This window comes from Peromyscus californicus, unplaced genomic scaffold, assembly GCF_007827085.1.
Source record: "Peromyscus californicus insignis strain IS unplaced genomic scaffold, ASM782708v3 Scaffold_16__1_contigs__length_79575227, whole genome shotgun sequence".
In the NCBI taxonomy this organism is placed as follows: domain Eukaryota; kingdom Metazoa; phylum Chordata; class Mammalia; order Rodentia; family Cricetidae; genus Peromyscus; species Peromyscus californicus.
The window spans coordinates 2,923,026-2,945,181 of NW_026294458.1; the positions used below are offsets into that span (position 1 = coordinate 2,923,026).

General features: G+C 39.1%; 1 protein-coding gene across 4 annotated transcripts in view; it reads right to left on the reverse strand.

Annotated features, from left to right (window-relative positions):
- Positions 1–3,621: 3,621 nt before the first annotated feature.
- The window catches only part of LOC128111728 (sperm-associated antigen 6), a 157,703-nt gene continuing 139,168 nt past the window's right edge, over positions 3,622–22,156 (reverse strand). For 3 of the 4 annotated variants that reach the window (XM_052739982.1, XM_052739984.1, XM_052739981.1), the window contains 2 exons: positions 19,889–20,034; positions 3,622–4,544 (listed from right to left, as the gene is read on the reverse strand). In XM_052739982.1, the coding sequence (XP_052595942.1) occupies positions 4,475–4,544; positions 19,889–20,034 (216 nt within the window). In that variant the 3' untranslated portion in view covers positions 3,622–4,474. The remainder of the gene's footprint in view (positions 4,545–19,888; positions 20,035–22,156) is intronic. The other variant, XM_052739983.1, reaches the window with a different exon arrangement.

Sequence of the window (22,156 nt, forward strand, 5' to 3'; positions counted from 1 at the left end):
AGCTAGTTCCAAGGGCAGACTGACTCAGCCATTACTCAACCACCCTTACCACAATGTATGGAGATTTCTGTTAAGATATGTTGATCAACTGTGACTGGGATAATTGCAAGTGTTCCAGGAAAGACCACTGTAACCTTTGTGTAACCTTCACTCCCACCCTGATACCCCCCCCCTTGAGGTTCTGGGAAAAATGTGCATGCAGATGTGACTGTACCTACCCTGTGATTAGGCCATGATATTGTGAAATTAGCCCCCAAACACGAAACAATCGGAACAAAATTGTGTGGGAATTGTAATCTTATGGCTTTGTATGGGTTTTTTTCCTTTAAAAGTACCTATGTGGCAGCAGTAGGGTGTGACTCTTGCTCTTGGGAGGAGAGGAACCCAACTGTACAGCCGCATCAATAAACCTCTTGCTGTTTGCATCAACTGGACCGGAGTCTGGGTTCTTGGGGCGCCCACCCGAGAAGGTAGTACCCTGGGTCTTGGGTCTATCAGTGTTGTGCCCAGATTGTGACCCCAGAGAGAATACCAAAGACGAGCATGCCAGAATGCAAAAGCAAGGTTTAATTCTGGATATCCAAAAGCAATACAAGGCAGGGACTTCATCCAATACTTCCAATGTAGTGGAGGCTGGAGGAAGTGTCTGCCTGTCTGCAAGCTCAGTTTTTAAAGGGAAAAATCACAAGGTTACATCATTTAGGGGGTGCTATTACGGGTACAATTCTGATTGGCTCGCTTCTAGGGGCTTTCTAGAAATCATGGCTTAATCTTACTTCTAAGGGAGTGGTTGCCCGCCACCATTTCTCATTGGTTGCCCTCAGGTGGGGGCATTTCTGTCGTCAGTTACACTGGAAACCAGGGAGGAGGACATTCCATAGTCCGGCAGGCATTACCTCATGACTACCTTGTGACTCTGTACTTTTACACTTCCTGGTTTCTGGAATCTGGACTGACTTGTTTCAGTAACTATTGGCCTATTCCTAGAAGGAGAAATCTTAAGCCTTAGTTTTTGGGTGAAAGCATTTTGGTCTTATTTCTAAGATGGCTCATTTTGGTCTCACAATCAGGTTACTATAAATTGTATGTGTGGAAAAATTAGAGGCTTTCTTATTGGGTAGATTTCATGTCAAACCCCCTTTTGCTCTTAATGTTCTCAATCTGACATTCATCTGAAAATCTACTACAGAAAGTACACCAGTCATGAATGGAAGGAACACAGCAACATTTTATTGTGGTGAGTCACAAGAATATGTTATAAGGAGTCCAGCTGTATATCAAACCTATACCTTGACCAGCCAAGGGTCAGTCAAGTAGCAAGCCATCTAGCATGAACTATTTGGTGTTACACAGCTTAATATTCAGCTGTGCCTTGTTATGAATTTCTTGGTCTCACAATTCCCATAGAATGTGTGTGTGAACTTCCCTGTTTCAGCCAGTACTTGGATAAGGTCACATAGGCAAAGGACAAACTGGCAGAGACCCATAGCTTTGTTTCTTGTGCTAAGGAAGCTCAGACCATCCCCTTACCTTGAGGCCTAGTGGCTCTTCAGAGCAATTGACTGAGAACAAAAAAGGTAGGGTGGAGCAACATTCCTGAGGAGGCAGAGTACCGTGTGACCAGGAGAAGAAGGAACAGGCTTTTTCTGTAGAGACAGACAGAACAGCATGACCAGGGAGAAGGGAAGAGCACAGAGGTTTTGTAGACAGTAAGGCAGAACTCTTGTAGAGTTCATCAGAGCCAGGAGTAGAGAGCAAGTAGAGATGGAGGGAGAAGAAACCTAGGACAAAGATGAGGCTGGAAACATAAGAGCTTATTCGTTAGCAGGACTATAAGAGAACTGAGTTTCAGGACGGAACTGAAGCTATGTAGACAGGATTTCATCCCAGAGAAATAAAGGAGATGGATAAAGACCTTGGTGTATCTAGATTTACTCCTGCCCTGAATGCCTGACAAAGCTACAGCCATAAAGATAGAATTTTGTCTTAGAGGAATAAAGTTAACAGACATAATAGCATAGTGTATGTAGTTTTTTTTTTCCCCTCAGATATCCCACACCAGACATAGCATTATCCCCGGACTCTGGGTAATCCATATTTTACACAGAATTTTAAATTATCCACTGAGAAAATACTTTTTCCTAAGTCCACTGAGATAAACAAAAGAAAAAGTGAAAACTCTGTGTTCTACAAAACAACAAGATCCCTGTGACTAGGGATTTTAAATGAAATCACATATGCCACGAGCACACCTTTATGGTGTTTTCTAGCTGTAGAATATGTCAGCTTGTTAAAGACAATTCTTTTCTGTGTTGTGATATCTGAAGTGATTTAAAGTTTTTCTTCTACTTTCACATGAAAGCTTTTAAAAATTACATACTAAGTTTACAAAATCAGTTAAACTAACTCTCTTAGTTAAGGTTTCTATTACTGTGAAGAGACACCATGATCTTGACAGTTCTGATCCAATGACACACCTCTCCTAGAAACTTGATTTCATTTACCAAGGCTGGTCACCCTCCCTTGAAACATGCATGACCATGGTCCCTTTAGTGTCAGAGGCTGACAAAATGATTTAGGGATAAGAATTAGAAGTCCATATGTCACACAGATTATTGACACTAGTGGATTAAGGGGAAGCACTGGCTGACTAATGCCCAGATGGTCAGATATCAGGGAATGAATGCTATGTAAGAAACCTACAGTCATCTAAAGTAGCGTGGACACAAACCCTAGAGACCCTACTACCTGTTGGACCAGGTAAGCCAGATCATTACTACATTGAAGTTATGCATAAGGGTATTTATTTTTCTGATGACCAGATTTAACAGACCAGACCCTCAAAGACTCTGAAATCAATATTTTACCCATGATAGTAGCTTTGTGAAGGAGAATGCCTTTTGAGGGTACTTCATGATGAACTGAATTCCATCACTGAGTTGAAATCTCTGCCAAAGTGAAGCACAGCACAAAAGGCAGAACTCATAGTGCTGACAACACCTTCTAACTAACAGCAGGGACACAGGTCAATATATGAGTAAACTCTAAATAGCCTTCACCACTATCCATATACATGAAGCCTTATAAAAAATAAAAGTGCCTAATCAACTCAGGAGTAAGAGTCTCAAAATAGGGCAAAGAAATCCTTCAAATCTTAGATGCTGCCTGGGTCCATAAAGAGATCATGCATTTTTAGGAAAATCAAAGAGATGTTACATTTACCTGCGCAATGACTAGCAATTCTAGTTTGACATAAATAAAAAACAGGTTGAAGAACGTTGGTCATAAAGAAGTTTTAAAAGTTTCAACAAAGATGTGCGTTGTTGAAAAATAATGAAGGCAGAGATGGGTCCAGAAAAATGTCCAAACTAAGGTTCCTTTTGATGAAAAAATCAAAAGCTGGGGGAGTCCAAGAAGGAAATCTGAAACTAGGTTTTTAGGACAGCCTCCTCTGTCCTAAAGGCTGTCCAGGCACACCTGCACCTCCTCTCCAGGCCCCCTGATGAGACCTCCTTAGGCCCAAAGATACAAATCAGCATCAACAATCAAACATTCCTAACTCCAAATACAGACTCCCAATGTCAGAAAATCAGATATAAAAACAAAAAAGGACAATTCTAATGCTGTTTTTAACATTTTATTGAAATCTTCTTTGACCCCATTACTGAATCTAACTTAAAATGTCAATAAAGTCTGAGTCTGGTGTATTCTGCTCAAATTACTTAAATCCCTGAAAACATGACTTCTGAAGTTGGGTGAAGTGAACCCAGGACAAGGGAGTAATGGAGGCAAATCTTCCATGTCTTATCCTTGAGTATGGATCATGAATAAGAAACTTCTCAAGAGGAATGGAGAGCACAGATACCAGAATGTAATGCTGGGAACCCTTCAATGAGGAACCCCAGAGTGAAGGAAAAGAGCTTCAAAACTAGTGGGAATGAGAAGAATGTGCCTAAGTTCTTGTGAAACCTAACAGGCTCTCCAGCTCCTGCATTAGTCCAGTGTGTTTGAGTGACCAGCATCAGAGCCTCTTTCAAGGTTATTTGCCTCTGTCATCAGGTTCACCTTTCAGGTCTTTTCCCTCTAGATGCTTCTGTGTAACTTGAAGGGCAAGTTTTCCTTAGCTATGTGTATTAGAAAATGGCTGAAATAACCTAAGCATTGCTGAACAGCATTTCTCAGCTAGTTGGAGGGTGTGTTTGTATGTGGTTTTCAGCAGAACAATAACAAATGTTTTAAACCTTTTAATAATGTCTTTTTAAGTCTATCGTTAGAGAAATTCCTATGCATGCAAATGACTATGACTAGTCCTTCATATATTCCAGCTACTTATTCTTAAACCATTACAGACACTTAGAAAACATTATCTAAAGATATCTCACATTGAATAAAGCTAGAATGTACTTTCAAAGAATTTTAATAATCATTATTCATACTCTCCTGGAACACTGAGGAGTACAAAAATATGCTTTCTTCAGTTGGCAAGTGGCTGGTAGCTGTCCACCCTCTGCAGAAGTGTATCTGAGTATCCAGGTGAATAGTATCTGAAAAATAAATTTGCTATTAGATAGGGAAATTTTTCAAAGGTGGACTCAAAAGATTCTACATAAGAACTTACTAAAATAATATGTGAAATCTCATCTATGTTCTTAATAATTACACTCTTCTAATAATGTTGGATGCATATGGTTAGAGACCATGAAGAATACCAGCTCACAACACTGTACTTGAGAGAGAATGAAACACATAGAAATATATATAATGAAAACTGAGATGTTTTCTAAGCAAAATCTTCAATCCATGGGCAAAATTTCATTTCAGACACTGTTTTTATCAAATGAGTAATGTTACTTTTTTCTTTTGACCATATGTGTATGTGTGTTTTATCTGTATATATGTATGCATGCATACCACTTTTGTGTCTCATGCCCTCAGAGGCCTGAAGATGGTGTCAAATTTCCTGGCACTGGAGTGACAAATGGTTGTGAGCCACCATGTCGGTGTTGAGAATTGAACCTGGATCCTCTTGAAGAGCAATCAGTACTCTCAACTGGTGAGCCATCTCTCCAGCTCCATAATTTTACTTTAAAAGGACAATAGCTAACAGATTTTTTTTCATGTTAGACTATATAATTTATCATTACTAATCAACTTCTGTATTCTAGTTGCCTTATATATTTTAATTATATCTCATCATAATTCACATTGAATAACTATTTAACAAATTACTTATAAAAATTATTATAAAATGAATTAGAATATTGGTTGCCTTCATTGATTCTTGGGTATACATATATATCCAGACATATATACCCATACATAGATGCATACACACATATATATACATAGTAATGTGAATGTATATTTTTAAATTGAACATTTCATAAAAGATTAGTATAAAATGTCAAAAATACATTGTAGGATCATTTGATATATCATGGAAATAAACATAAAACCATATCAAATAATATTTGGCAGGTATTATAGTATATAATAAATGGAGTTTTAAAAATCTGAAAAATATAATTTAAAATTTTCTAAACATTCATTCAAAATAATTAAATTTTCAAAATTGTGGTGATATTTTGTTTGTGCTCTGACAAATAAAGCTTGCCTGGAGATCAGAGTGCAGAGCTCGCCACTAGTTAACCACAGAGGCCAGGCAGTGGTGGCACAGACCTTTGATCCCAGCACTGGGGAGGCCCACTCCTTCCAGCACTATGGAGGTGGAGACAGGAAGTGATATGGCTGGGCAGAGAGAGGAATAAAAAGCAGGAGGAGGCAGGAGCTCACCTCTTTTCAGGTGATTCTGAGGATTTGGTAGAGGTAAAAGTCTTTCTAGTGGCTGACTGCTCTGCTTCTCTGATCTTTCAGGTTTCACTCTGATATTTGACTCTGGGTTTTTATTATTATGACCAATTAGAATTCATGCTACATCTGGCATCCAACTTTTGGGGCATGAATTCACAAAAAATGCCCCCACCCCGAAAAAGCCACATGCCTGTAGCCTTGCAGCTACTGGCAGAGGATGGAGTTGCATGCAGCCAGAGTTACTATCCCACTGGCTAAGTTTTTGTTGCAGCCTCTCTGCAACAAACTGCACAGGTGCATGGGCTCCATATGCTGCCAGAGGTAGCCCCTCACCACCGGCCAGGTCTGCTCTTAGTCACTTCCTGCTACATGTGTCTCTTCTCCATGATCCTGTGTGGATTTTTCAGAGAGCAAATTCCCTCTCCCAGTGGGTTGTGGGATTTCCCTGGACTCCCTCCTCAAGCTGCTGCCACACTAGGTAACTGTCTTGTCACCCACTCAGGCTTCTACTGTTCTACACAGCAGCAGTCAGCCTCACACTTCACCATCAACTGAATTGCCATTGTTGGCAGATTTGGTGAGACAATTGGGAATTCCTAAAGGAAGGAATTAGTTTAAAAAGAGAGTTTCCCCCCCCCCCCCCGTGTTAAAAATGGGAAACACTGTCAAAATGGAGGGAGTTAGGTCTCTGTTGGTTTGAAAATGGAAAAATTAAATGAGAGGATAATTAATTTAGATGGGATTTATGTAATGTCAATTATAAACATTGTTAGTTTTATCATGTTTGTTTCATTACTAAAAAGTTGGTTAATGTGAGTGCTAAGATACAAGTTTTAGAAAAAAACATATTAAAACAGATCATAAAGGTATTCAGACCCAGACAGAGAAATTTAAAGGAGAGCCAGTCTTAGCATTGCATTATAAAGTTAGAGAGGAACAGCCTAAGGTTTTCAAACAACCAACTTTAATTTATCCAGTAACCTTACAGGAATTGCTAAATGATAGATAGCCCCAAGGCTGTCTAAGAACTGAATGGACACCTATGGAAATATTACATTGAAGGAGATTCAAGGAAATGATAGTCTCATATAGCATGCATTCACCTTTTGTGAAACAGATGTTAAACTCATGGTCAACTTGTAATTGAATTATCCCTCAAAATGGAGAGACTTGGTTACAGCAGTCTTGGAGCCTGGTCCTTAGTTACAGTGGAGGACCTGGTCAAAAGATGAGGTTAAGACTACTGACCAATGACTTAGGACTAGGGATATGGAAATCTCCCAAGATCAATGTTTTGGAGAATATTATGCTAATATACAAAGGCAATCTCTATATAATGACCATACCTTATCTCTGGCTCATTTACTAAAGTTATACAGGGCCCAAAAGAAACCTTCACTGATTTCTTACCAAGCTTGACTTCAGCAGTAAATAGCAGCAAAAAATACCAAATTCAGAAGCTAGACAGATAATAATTGAATCTCTGGTTTTTGAAAATGCTAATGCACAATGCATAAGGGTAATTAGGCTGTTAAAGGCAAGATCAGAACCTTTGGAGGAATGGACCCAAGATACAGTCAATATTGAATCTTATAAGCATGATGATGCTTGGATAGTAGAGGTCATTTCCAGAGGTTTGAAGATAAACTGAAATGTCAGGGGTTTCAATTGTGGCAAACAAGGTGACCTAAAAAGGGATTGTAAACAGGGTGTTCCTAGAAACAATGTTTTTTTTCTAAGAATAATTCCAACAGAACGACCCTCCCCCTTCTGGAGTATGCAGATGGTGTGGCAAAGGCTGACATTGGACCAATAAATGTTTATCAAGAAGGGACAGTCAAGGAAACCCTTTGCCTTTGGGAAATGCCTTGGGGGGCTTTTTGCAGGCCCCCATATCAAATTTGGTGCAGTCATTTCCTGTGACCAGGGGGGAAACTCCTTCCCAAAGCAACAAAAGAACCTAATGCTTATAGTAAAAAATCATACTGCTCTGGATGATAGAAAGTTTTAGAAGATAAAACAAAAATTACAGGAAAAATCATAAATCAAAATTGATAAAGATAGATTTGAACAAGAGAGACCTCTTGATTAGAAGAGGTGATAGTTCATCAAACAGCATGGCCATTCTGTTGGAGACCGACTCTGGACGGCTGTGTCCTGGACTTTGTCAAGCCTTGACAAGAGGTTCCTGGCCTAACTGCAGGATATGCGACTAGATAAGAGGTTCCTGGCCTAACTGCAGGAGATGCGATTAGATAAACTTTCTGGAGCCTGTCAACTGCAGGGGGCCCGGGATCAAAGCGACCTCGCCCCTGACCCCTCCTTAGGAATTTTCTCTCTCCCTGCTTCCCCTGCTCCCCCTCCCTACCTGAAGCCCTGCTAATAAGCCTCAATACCCAGTCAATAAAGGAGACCTCCACACGACTCAGACTGACTCTGTCTTCCCTTATGCGCCTGGTCTCCTTTCTCTCTCGCCCCCATTGATCTTTCAGGAGGTGCCTCCTCAGGTCTCATCAAATAACCTGGCCTGCGGGACGGGCACCATTCAACCTAAACCAACCTGTAAAACTAACAAATGCTTTTCATTTGATCAGATATAACTTCCCAAAAAGAAACCTCCCCAAGTTTAGGGTTGGGGCAGGCTTTTGTTTTTGTCTTTTCAGGAGAATGAAGGCATCCAGCTAAGGAATCTGAAGACCACTGAACAAATGAGCCATGTGAAGAAAAGGACAAATCATCCAAAAAATGTCCCAAGAAAACAAGTAAATTGGCCTATTAGTATATCACATCTTCAACAGGATAAAATTTCATAATCTTCCCAAATGTTTGTTTATACTGTTCTCTACAGGCATATAATGCAATGGTCTTTTTGTAGTCCCAGGTCAATTAAAAATTAAGGTTGGCTTTGGAGTTGGAGTGTGGCTTTCTCCTTGTCTAAACCCAAGCATGCTTGTTAAAGTAAAATCAAAAATCTTTGTCTCATGTCAAAATAACCACCTGATATGGGACAGAAGAAAAACCAAATTTTAAGGACTATTTTATTGCCACTAACCTCATAATCCTTTGTATTTGACTCTTCAAAACTTTCTCATAAGGTTTGAATATTATCTCAAAATTTATAAGATCGATATACATATATATGTATATATTTTTTAAACTTTCTGTCATGATATTAGTGGTCATTAGAACACTAACTAATTCTAGAAAAAGACTTCATCTAACTTCCTGCATATGATTTCACATTTGAGTCTCTATCAGGTAACCAGGAATTAAGTTTTGTACTCTGGATGTACATAACAAATATTGATCCTTTAACCTCTTTGAGATCTGCTGCATATGATACTTAAAATGTTTAAGTAGCCCAGTAGCCAGCCATCAGGCAAGGCTCTTATAGGCAAGCCTTTCCACCACCACCCCTCATCAGACCCTGTAATCTACAAGTCCCACTCCACCCCCCAATATCACCTATCCCCCATGACCTCAGTGGCTCCCTGAGACACAGACACTTCCAGCATCAATTGGACCAAGAGGTGAGTGACTGCTCTCCCAGCTGTACAGCTCAGTTTCTAGACCTTAGGCCAAACCCTGTGTCCCTGAACCCCACCCCTTACAGCCCAACTGGCCAGCCAGAAGGGAAGGCTCCTGCAAGCAGGCCTTCCAACCACCCCCACCCCCCATAGACCCTGTAATCTACAAGTCACAATCAGCCTCCCAAACCAACTCATCCCCCACAACCTCAGCAATAAAAAATAAATAAAAACTGAAGGAATTATGGAACTGGAAAATAACATAACAAACTGAATGAAAGAGATGGAAGGGAGAATCTCTGGCATTGAAGATATAATAGAGGAAATAGATTCATCAGTGAAATAAAATATTAAAGCCAACAAAGGCATAACACAAAATGTCCAGGAGATCTGGGACACCATGAAAAGACCAAACCTAAAAATAATAGGGATAAAAGAAGGAGAATAATACCAACTCAAAGGCAGAAAAAAACATATTCAACAAAATCACAGACGAAAACTTTCCCAACCTAAAGAAGGAAATGCCTATGAAGATATAAGAAGCTTACAGAACACCAAATAGACTGGATCTCCCCCCCCCCAAAAAAAAAGTCCTTTTGTGACATAATAAACCACTAAAAATGCAGAATAAGGAAAGAATATTAAGAGCTGCAAAGGAAAAAGGCCAAGTAATATATAAAGGCAGACCCATCAGAATAGCACCTGACTTCTCAATGGAGACTCTAAAAGCCAGAAGGTCCTGGACAGACATTACACAGACACTTAGAGACCATGTATGCCAGCCCAGACTACTATACCTAGCAAAACTCTCAATCACCATAGATGGAGTAAACAAGATATCCCATGATAAAACCAGATTTAAACAACACCTATCCACAAATCCAGCCCTACAGAAAGAACTAGAAGGAAAAATCCAACCTAAGGAAGTTATATGCAACCACAAAAATACAGGCAACAGATAATCCCACTTCAGCAAATCCCAAAGAAAGGAAACAACACACACTACTACCACCACCACCAAAACCAAAAAAATAGGAGGAATTAACAATCACTGGTCATTAATATCTCTTAATATCAATGGACTAAATTCACCTATAAAAAGACACAGGCTAAAAGAATGGATATGAAAACAGGATCCATCCTTCTGCTGCATACAGGAAACACACCTCAACTTCAAAGACAGACACTATCTCAGAATAAAGGGTTGGGAAAAGATTTTCCAATCAAATGGAATTAAGAAGCAAGCTGGTGTAGCTATTCTAATGTCTAACAAAATAGACTTCAAACTAAAATTAATCAAAAGAGATTGTGAAGGACATTTCATATTGATCAAAAGAAAAATTCATCAAGATGAAGTCTCAATTCTGAATATTTATGCCCCAAATACAATGGAACCCACACATGTAAAAGAAATGTTACTAAAACTTAAATTGTACATCAAACCCCACACACTAATAGTGGGAAACTTGAACACCCCACTCTCACCAATGGATTTGTCTGTGAGAAAGAAACTTAACAGAGAAATAAGGGCACTACAAAATGTTATGACTCAAATGGACTTAACAGAAATAGAACATTACACCCAAACACAAAGGAATATAACTTCTTCTCAGCATCTCATGGAACCTTCTCTAAAATTGACCACATACTTGGTCACAAAACAAATTCAACAGACACAAAGATATTGAAATAACCTCCTGTATCTTATTGGATCACCAGGACTTAAAGTTAGAATTCAACAACAATACAAGGTACAGAAAGGCTACAAACTCATGGAAACTGAATAATGCTCATGGAAACTGAATAATGCTCATGGAAACTGAATAATGTCACCACTGGGTTAAGGAAGAAATAAAGAAATTAAAGACTTCCTAAAATTCAATGAAAATGAATGTACAACATATTCAAACTTATGGGACACTACCAAAGCAGTACTAAGAGGAAAGTTCATAACACTAAATGCCTACATAAAGAAGTTGGAGAAATCTCACACTAGCAACTTAACAGCACACCTGAAAGCTCTAGAACAAAAAAAAAAAGGGAACCTCACCCAGGAGGAATAGACAACAGGAAATAATTAACTTGAGGACTGAAATCAATAAAATAGAAACAAAGAGAATGATACAAAGAATCAATGAATCTTTGATAAAAGCAACCAGATAGACAAACCCTTATCCAAACTAACCAAAAGACAGAAAGAGAATATCCAAATTAGCTAAATAAGAAACAAAAAGGATGACATAACAACAGACAATGTCTAATGACATGTTTGCTCCTGGCAGCACCAATCTACTCCAGAGAAGATGATGGGCATCAAAGAAACTGCCCTTCAGAATATTCTACTTCACAGAAAAGTCTGTCAGATATACTAGGCCTGTAGGCCAAAGATGGATGCCCCAACATTACAGAGGAACTTTGGGTGACTGTCCAGGTAGCCAGCTGTTTCTGTCATTTCTCACATTTTTTGGATGTCACTTGTTTGCACTTCCTGCTTACTCGGGTAATATTATTTCCTTCCTTCAGGTCTCTGATGAAATTGAAGACTTTGTTGCTGTGGGATGGTCTGTATGTCAAATGTGTTGCTGATTGGTCAATAAATAAATCACTGATTGGCCAGTGGCCAGGCAGGAAGTATAGGCGGGACAAGGAGGAGAATAAAGCTGGGAAGTGGAAGGCTGAGTCAGAGAGACACTGCCAGCTGCCATGATGAGAAACAGCATGTGAAGATGCCGGTAAGCCACGAGCCACGTGGCAAGGTATAGATTTATAGAAATGGATTAATTTAAGCTGTAAGAACAGTTAGCAAGAAGCCTGCCACGGCCATACAGTTTGTAAGCAATATAAGTCTCTGTGTTTACTTGGTTGGGTCTGAACGGCTGTGGGACTGGTGGGTGAGAGAGATTTGCCCTGACTGTGGGCCAGACAGGAAAACTCTTGCTACACTTTATAGTTGTAGTCATAGTTTTCATTGTTACCAGATTCAGAAAAGAGGTGTAGAGTGTATAGATTGAGAGACATTAAAAGATAGTTTGGGGTTGGTAATGCAAATTAGGATGGAAATTGAACTAGGTATAATACTTTGGACTCACCAAGATAGGATAGCTAATGGAGGAGTATTTTCTCTGAATTTGTCAAATGTTTATGGACTAGATATTGTTGATGTATTATTGCCTGTATATATAGTTATTGTACTTATTGTACATAGTTTTTTATTATACTAGTTAAAACTTTTTTATTTTAGACAAAAAGAGGGATGGTGATATTTCATTTGTGCTCTAACAAATAACACTTGCCTGGATCAGAATACAGAACTAGCCACTAGTTAAACACAGAGGCCAGGCAGTGGTGGCACACACCTTTGATCCCAGAACTTGGGATCTCATGCCTTTGATGCCAGTACTTAGGAGGCACACACCTTTAATCCCAGTACTAAGGAGGTAGAGACAGGAAGTGATATGGCTGGGCAGAAAGAGCAATATAAGGCAGGAGGAGTCAGGAGCTCCCTTTAGTCTGAGAATTTGTTTGAGGTAAGAAGTCTCTCTGGTAGCTGGCTCCTTTACTTCTCTGATCTTTCAGCATTTATCCCAATATCTGACTCTAGATTTTATTATTAAGATCAATTAGAATTTGTGCTACACAAAAAAATTATTGCTAGATAAAATCTAATGTTAGAGACTTGGCTTCTTTTAGCTAACTTTATCTATGCCTACTTAAAAATTCATTAATTAGCCAGGTGATGGTGGTGAATGCCTTTAATCCCAGCACTCAGAAGGCAGAGTCAGGCAGATCTCTATGAGTTCAAGGCCAGCCTGGTCTACAGAGTGAGATCCAGGACAGGCACCAAAACTACACAGAGAAACCCCTCTCAAAAAACTTTTTTAAAAATCATGAATTATATTATATCAATTTCCTCCATAATTTGTTAAATTAAAGTGTGAAAAATCAACAGCTGTATTTTTTCTATAATGTCCTTATACCCAGTCAGGGTTAAACAGAACATACACACATATCTAAAGCTCTCTTAGAGAATATTTCCTGCTGGGTAATGATGGTGCATGCCTTTAATTCCAGCACTCCAGATGGGAGGCAGAGGGAGGTGGATCTCTGAGTTTGAGGACAGCCTGGTCTATAGAGCAAGTTACAGGACAGCCAAGGCTGTTATGTGAAGAAGAAAAAAAGAGAGAATGTTTCCCACAAAGCCTACTTTGAAAATTGGCTTCAGTAGTGGGTTTCTTTTTTTAATTATTATTTTATTTTATAATTAATTTAATTTTACATATCAGCCACAGATTCCCCTGTCCTCCCTCCTCACACCCCCAGTCTTCCCCCCAATCCACCCCCCTTCCCAACTCTTCCAAGACAAGGTCTCTCCTGGGGATTCAGCTCAGCCTGGTAGATTCAGTTGAGGCAGGTCCATTCCCCTCCTCCCTACACCAAGGCTGAGAAAAATGTCTCAGCATAGGCCCTAAGTTATAAGAAGCCAGCTCATGCACTAAGGACAGGTTCCAGTCCCACTGCCTGGGAGCCTCCTAGATAGTTCAAGCTAATCAACTGTCTCACTTATCCAGAGGGCCTGATCCCGTTCCATGGGGGCTCCTCAGCTATTGGTTCATAGTTCATGTGTTTCCACTAGTTTGGCTATTTGTCCCTGTGCTTTTTCCAATCATGGTCTCAATATACTCTCTCTCTCTCTCTCTCTCTCTCTCTCTCTCTCTCTTTCTCTCTCCCCAACTGGACTCCTGGAGCACCACCTGGGGCTTAGCCGTGGATCTCTGCATCTGCTTCCATCAGTCACTGGATAAGAGTTCTATCATGACAGTTAGGGTGTTCGGCCATCCGATCACCAGAGTAGGTCACCTCGGGCTTTTTCTTGACCATTGTAAGTACTCTATTGTGAAGGTATCTTTGTGGATTTCTGGGGACCTCTCTAGCACTCTGCTTCTTCCTATTCCCATGGGGTCTTCATTTATCATGGTCTCTCTTTCCTTGTTCTCTCACCCTGCTCCTGATCCAGCTGGTACCTCCTGCTCCCTTAAGCTCTCTTTCCCCCAACCCTTGCCCTCCATTACCCCCACCCCTTATGTCCAGTCTGCTCATGTCGATCTCATTCATTTCTCTGTCATTGGACAATCCCCGTGTCTTTCTTGGGGTCCTGTTTTCCAGGTAGCCTCCCTGGTGATGTGAGCTGCAGTCCAGTCATCCTTGTTCCACATCTAGTATTCTCCTATGAGTGAGTACATACCATGTTTGACTTTCTGAGTCTGGGTTACCTCACTCAGGATGATTTTTTCTAGATCCATCCATTTACCTGCAAACCTCATGATGTCATTGTTTTTCTCTGCTGAGTAGTATTCCACTGTGTATATGTACCACATTTTCTTTATCCATTCTTCAGTTGAAGGGCATATAGGTTGTTTCCAGGTTCTGGCTATTACAAACAATGCTGAGCTTTCACTATTTGCAGATGACATGATAGTATACATAAGTGACCCCAAAAATTCAACCAAGGAACTCATACAGCTTATAAACACCTTCAGCAATGTAGCAGGATACAAGATTAACTCAAAAAAATCAGTAGCCCTCCTATATAAAAATGACAAACAGGCTGAGAAGGAAATCAGAGATACATCACCCTTTACAATAGCCACAAACGATATAAAATACCTTGGGGTAACTCTAACTAAGCAAGCAAAGGACCTGTATGACAAGAACCTTAAGTCCCTGAAAAAAGAAATTGAAGAAGATGTCAGAAAATGGAAAGATCACCCATGCTCATGGATAGGTAGGATCAACATAGTAAAAATGGCAATCTTACCAAAAGCAATCTACAAATTCAATGCAATCCCCATTAAAATCCCAACACAATTCTTCACAGACTTGGATAAAACAATACTCAACTTCATATGGAAAAACAAAATACCTAGGATAGCCAAAAGAATCCTGTACAATAAAACAACCTCTGGAGGCATCATGATCCCTAACTTTGAGCTCTACTATAGAGCTACAGTAATAAAAACATCTTGGTGCTGGCATAAAAACTGACATGTGGACCAATGGAACCAAACTGAAGACCCTGACATTAATCTGCACACCTATGAACATATAATTTTTGACAAAGAAGCCAAAAGTGCACAATGGAAAAAAGAAAGCATCTTCAACAAATGGTGCTGGCATAACTGGATGTCAACATGTAGAAGACTGCAAATAGATTCATATCTGTCACCGTGCACAAAACTTAAGTCCACGTGAATCAAAGACCTCAACATAAATCCAGTTACTCTGAACCTGATAGAAGAAAAAGTAGGAAGTAGTCTTGAACACATTGGCACCAGAAATCACTTCCTAAATATAACTCCAGTAGCACAGACACTGAGAGAAACAATTAATAAATGGGACCTCTTGAAATTGAGAAGCTTGTGTAGAGCAAAGGACACAGTCAACAAGACAAAATGACAGCCTACAGAATGAGAAAAGATCTTCACCAACCCCACATCTGACAGAGGGCTGATATCCAGAATATATAAAGAACTCAAGAAATTAGACATCAAAATGCCCAACAGTCCAATTAAGAAATGGGCTATAGAGCTAAACAGAGAATTCTCAACAGAAGAAGCTCAAATGGCTGAAAGACATTTAAGGAATTGCTCAACATCCTTAATTATCAGGGAAATGCAAATCAAAACGACTCTGAGATACCATCTTACACCTGTCAGAATGGCTAAGATAAAAAACACTGAAGACATCTTATGTTGGAGAGGATGTGGAGCAAGGGGAACACTCCTCCACTGTTGGTGGGAATGCAAACTTGTACAACCACTTTGGAAATCAATATGGCGATTCCTTAGAATCAATCTCCCTCAAGACCCAATGATTCCACTCGGGCATATACCCAAGGAATGCTCAATCATACTACAAGGACACATGCTCAACTATGTTCATAGCAGTGGGTTTCTTCAAGCAGTCTTGCACTTAAGGATTCACAATTATTTCTCTTTTAGTCTGAGTTCATACAAATTTTAAATCTTGCCTCAATCTCCTATGTCCCCTATAATGCGCTTTATATAACAGCAAAAAGACAAAAGCCCCCAAACTCAAGGTAACAACTATGCAGATCAAGTCACCAAGGAAGCTGCTCTTGGGAGCCCAAACCCCAGACTGTGCTGGAACTATCTGCTGTCCCTGAGCCCCACTCTGCCTTGATCATGAGGTTCCTGAGTATGGTCCAGAAGAGATCAAATCATATTCTGACTTGGGGGCTCAGGAGAGCCACATACATTGTGGATCTTGCCTGGTGGAAAAATCTGCATGCCAAAAATACTGTACCAAAACTGGCTAATTGCGTGCTGCTCCATGTACTTATCACCTAAGAAGATCTCAGAACTCATCTCTCATTTCTGGCTACCTGAACATTGAGGAAAAAAACTTCAGAGCATTTCATACCACTGCCTGACCTGTGCCTAGGTAAGTGCAAAGAAGGACATGGTTCCTTCAGGTCAACAGAGTCAAGGTGCTATACCCAGTGAATTTTGGGAATTGGACTTCACTGAAGTCAAGTCAAGACTGCATGGCTACAGTAGATATACAAATGCCCACGGGTCTTTGTTGATACCATCAAGAGCTGGGTAGAGACTTTCCATCCTCAGCAGAAATGGCCCAACTGGTAGCTAAGAAATTAATAATGGAAATTATTGCCAGGTTTGGCCTCTCTGGGGTCTGACAATGGCCCAGCCTTCATAGCCAAGTTATCTCAATTGTTCTCTAAGGCTCTTAACATAAACTGAAAACTTCATAGTCAGAACTCAGGAAAATAGAGAGGATAAACAGAACTTTAAAGGAGACTTTAACTGAATATACTCTTGAAACTGGTGGTAACTGGATTGACCTCTTCCCTTACGACCTTCTTATTCCTAATTATTATGTAGATACTTAAGATTGGACATAAGCAGAAATACTAGTATTTTCTTTATGATATATTTACAGAAATAAGAAGCATTGAATCCCTATATTTATTTCTCTTTCACCACTTATATACCAATGGACAAAATTAAGCATTGTCATGCTGACAAATGTGTCTAATTGATTTGTTAGTGACTAACTACACATCAAAGAGACATTTATATAGAAGTCTTCAATAGCAACGACTTCTTGCTAGCCTTGTACTGCCTTTATTGAGGTTTATAATAATTCTAAATTCTTTAAGATATTATGAATTTACTGCCCTGACCTCTTAACCCTTTTGATCACTCTGTCACCTACTTACTTACATTTGTAGCTAATGGATACATTTACTGTGTGGTGTGTAATTTAGTAATTAAACTGAGAAAAAGAGCCTACTTTTGCTTTGGTTGGGGCTGTTAAGGAAAGTAGAAGTATCTGGTAAATTGCTGCCATTGAAACCACTGTAGCTTCTAAATTCACTGTTATTCAACAAATCCTGACATGGTTAGTTATCCAATCCCAAGAGGTCAGTCCTAAAAATGTGCAAGCACTAAATGTACTCAGTAGGCTCCGTGTGTGTGTGTGTGTGTGTGTGTGTGTGTGTGTGTGTGTGTGTGTGTGATTAAGATGAGATCATGAATTTGAGAGGGAGTGGAAGAAGCAGGGGAGGAGTTGGAGGAGGTTAAAAAATGATATAAAAACCGTACTCGCATATAAAATTCTCAAAATGGTAAAGTTTAGTTTATTGAGGAAAAAAGATTTTTGAAAAAATTAGTCTGCTGAAAATTAGTTTGACAAAGCACTAAGTTAAATTCTAATGTCGCAGTTTTTTATTTCTCCTTGTACTCAAGAAAAAATATGCCTAAGAGGGGTAAAACACAGACACTCAGGAAAGTGCCTTACCATTGGTTGATTCTTATAGGTCATTTCATTTGAGGTACCTTTAGCATACATTTATTTTTTTCATTTTTCTTTAATTTTGATTTTATTTTTCAGAAAATTGAATTGAAAGTTATTTTAAATTTCCATAACATGGTATCCATCTTAAAAGACATACATTCCGTATATAAAGATTAATTTTAGTGATATTTCCACAGTTCCTTCACTTAGTGTTTTCACGTATATTTTATGTCAGTCATACATACACAGGAGACACTGGCTCAGAGCAGACACATGGTCCTCTGGCTTTTACAGCCTTTCTGCCCCCACTTCTCTGATGCTCCCTGAGTTTTACATGAAGAGGTTGCATTGTGGATCATCTAATATTTGTATTTTATACATAGCAGTTATGCATGTTATAACATTAGCTTCTTTGATACTTTTCAAGTGATTTTTTTTTAGTCCAGGAGTTCTTATAAACATCTTAAATGTGTATAAACTTGGAGCTGGAGAGGTGGCTCAGTAGTTAAGATCACTTGGTGTTTTTTCAGAGGACCCGGGTTCATTTTGCACATTGTGGCTCATAACTCCAGTGCTAAGCAATCTCACTCCCTCTTCTGGCCTCTGTGGGCATGAGGCACACTGGTGGTATATTTACACTCATACACATAAAATCAGAACATAAACTTATAACTTTAGAGTTTATTATCTGAATAAAAATAAATTTTAATTTTAAAGTTTTGTGCTTTTAAAGTCAAGGTTACTACATGTTTAAAAAAGAAAAACAGTAATTATTAAATAGTAAGACATAGATAACAGTTATAATTTATATATAACATGTAAGTTTTTAAATCTGGAATTTGTTTTTTCTAATAATTTCTAGAAGATACAAACACATGGTCAAGACTCAGTTGCTTAAGTTACTCTATTTTTTCTTGGCATTTTTTCTTTTATTTAAGAGTCAATTAATGTATAATTTTCTTTTTGGCTTATAAGATCTAAGGCTTAGGCCTACTGCTCTGCAAATGAAATTCATTTTTTAAATATTTATCTAGGTTGCAGGTGGAGCTCAGAAGTGACCTTGCCTGGCAAGCATGAGGCCTTGGGTTCAGTTCCCTGAATCGTAAAAAAGTATAGATGGTATCAATCTTGCAATAACTCCCTGTTCAAGAGCATGGTGACTCACAGCTGTAATCTCAACACTTGGGAGGCTGAAATAGAAGGGGTTCAAGTCAACCCTGGCCTATTTAGTGAGACCCTGTCTCAAACAATAAAAAAATGGCCTTTTATTCTGAGTTATTGCATGTTACAAACATTATTTATAAAATTTTTTCATGTTTAGTTAGTAACTTTCTTTTTGTTACTCAACATACCTTTTCTAATTATTATATTTCCATTAACATAGATATAAACTTAATAAATGTAATGTGCAGGGAACTATGAAAGTCATAATCTATAGACCCATATAACAGATATTCACAATTTCAAAGCAATTTAATTTGAACTCTTCATTTGGGTGTTTAGTAAAGTATGTATTAAAACAGTACAGATATGCTATAAATGACATTCCAGATTGATAGGATGTGTCAATAAGAACATAATCTAATTATTTAATTTGCATGAGGCAAAAGAGCCTTGTGTAGAATTTCAAAGTCCACATATTTACACACTCGGTATAAAGACTGCGTTTGAAAACTGAAAACATTGTAATATTTCCCAGTCCATCTCCTCACCGTACTATTTCCTCTGGGTAGCAGTTGTTAATGCTGTTGATGTAATCCTGCAAGAGAGAGCCGGGCTCCGCTTTTATCTCTTGGACCTTTTTAAGTCCTCCGCTAGTTACAAAAAGCCGCCGAGCTTTGCTGTCATGAGGCAGCACCTTGAAGGGAAAATACACAAAACATCATCTCTTTCTTCCCAAGCTAGAGTTCTACTACTAAAAATAACTTAGTAAAGGATGTATCCTCAATGAATCCATAACAGGGTAATCCAAATCTGCATGTAATTAGAAATAAAATACACTCCTTTGAAAAGTATATCAGCTTTGTATGCTGTAGAAATGGAATAAGGCAATGAACATGAGCAAAGTCAATGTTATCTACTCATATGTGAAGCTTACACTCTGATCTCTCTCCACCTCTACCGAAAAGAAGGCAGGCTCCTGGACAAGGTGGAAAGGGTCCCTCCCACCCATCTCCTAATACTTATCCAGGATCCTCACCAGCCAGTCTTCAACTGAAAGAGTTTCAGTAAATGAGCACAGGGTCGACGGCACTGCTTGACTTTGCCTGTGCTCTTCCTTCTCTCCAGAGTGGCTTCCCACCGCACAGAATCCTCCCCATTTGCCTGGTAACTTTAAGAAAAGACTGGCTGGGTGTAGTTGCCCACATGTAGCCTCAGCACACAGGCCAGAGGAGCACAGGATGATGGGAATACAGGCCAATCAAGGCTCAACAGTGACTCAAAAACCCAAGGTCTAGGAGATAGAGGTCAGTGACAGGGCAAGTTTGATCCCCAGCCTGGGGGTGGGGGGATGAAAAAAGGCACAGGGAAGAGCTTTTAAGGCGCTATACCATCTGCTGGCAGCGAACATTCTCAAAGATACATTTATAAGAGATTTAATCCTATAAAGAGAGTATCTTCAGTTCACTTGACTTTCATGGACTAACTTCCACATATTCTACTGATTTTTCTCTTTTCTATTTAATTTTTTCATATAATATATTTTGATCATGTTTCCTCTCCCTTCCTCCTGAGAGATCCTCCCCACCTCCCTACCCATCCAACTTTATGTTGTTCTTTCTCTCCTCCTCCCCTTACACACACACACACACACACACACACACACACACACACACACACACACACACACACAATGACTTTTATTTGCTTAGTATGAACTTTCAACATAGAAGGTTGGTGTTCATTTTTATGGCCAGTTTAGTAAGACAAGCATATCTTTCTCATTGGCCTAAAGATTAAACTATAAGGGCCATACTGTTCCAGAGCTGTTGTCTGTGGGTGACCCACTCATTCCTTACTGCTCATTCTCAGATGACTAAATTAGCCAGTCAGTTTTTATTTAGCACCCAAAAGACATGAAAATTAAAAAAAAAATGGATTAGCTTTCTCCATGTAAAAATGTAGTGTTTCATCTGTATTATGTGGTTAGTTGGATTGTCATATAACCAAGAGGAAAAGAATGTTTCATTGTTTTCTTGAAAAGGTGAAGGCGACACAGATTGTATACTGAACCTTACTCAGGTGGTTTCATCTCTGGCAATCTTGTTTCCAGTAACAATGATGCTTAATGGTCAGCTAAGTGGAGAACTGGAGGCTGTTGGTAAGCTGACTTTCAGACAAACACCTTGAAGGAGGCCTACTTAATGATATCGTCCACTTTAAGGCTTAAAATGACAAGCTGCACACAGTGGCACACACTGGCAATCTCAGCACTTAGGAGGCTGCGGCAGAAGGACCATGAATGAGCTCCAGTCCAGCTGGGGTTACACAGTGAGACCTTGTCTTTGTTCATTATTTGCAAAAATATAGTGTGCAAACAGAAGAGTCTTATTTGTATGGTTCTATAAGACTATTCATATGAGTATATCCTCTCCTGTTAATTAATCAAAAATGGCAATTGCCTTAACCACTTGAATGATTTGTTTCTTTTTTATTTTTACTTTTTAATGTTTTGTTTGTTTGAGACAGGGTCTCAACTATGTAACCCTGGCTGGCCTAGAACTTGTTATGTAGACCAGGCTGGGCCTAAACTCACAGAGATCCTCCTGCCTCTGCCTCCCAAGTGCTGGGATTAAAGGTGTGTGCCGCCATGATAAATCTGAATATTTTATTTCTTTTAAAACAATATTTGGATATTTTGTTTTTGTTTTTAGTTATTAATATGTGTCTTGAACTAAAACAATTTCTTAGTATACAGCCTCTCATTTAATATTTACAATAAAAAAATCACTTACTATTCCCACCTTATACTGAAGCAA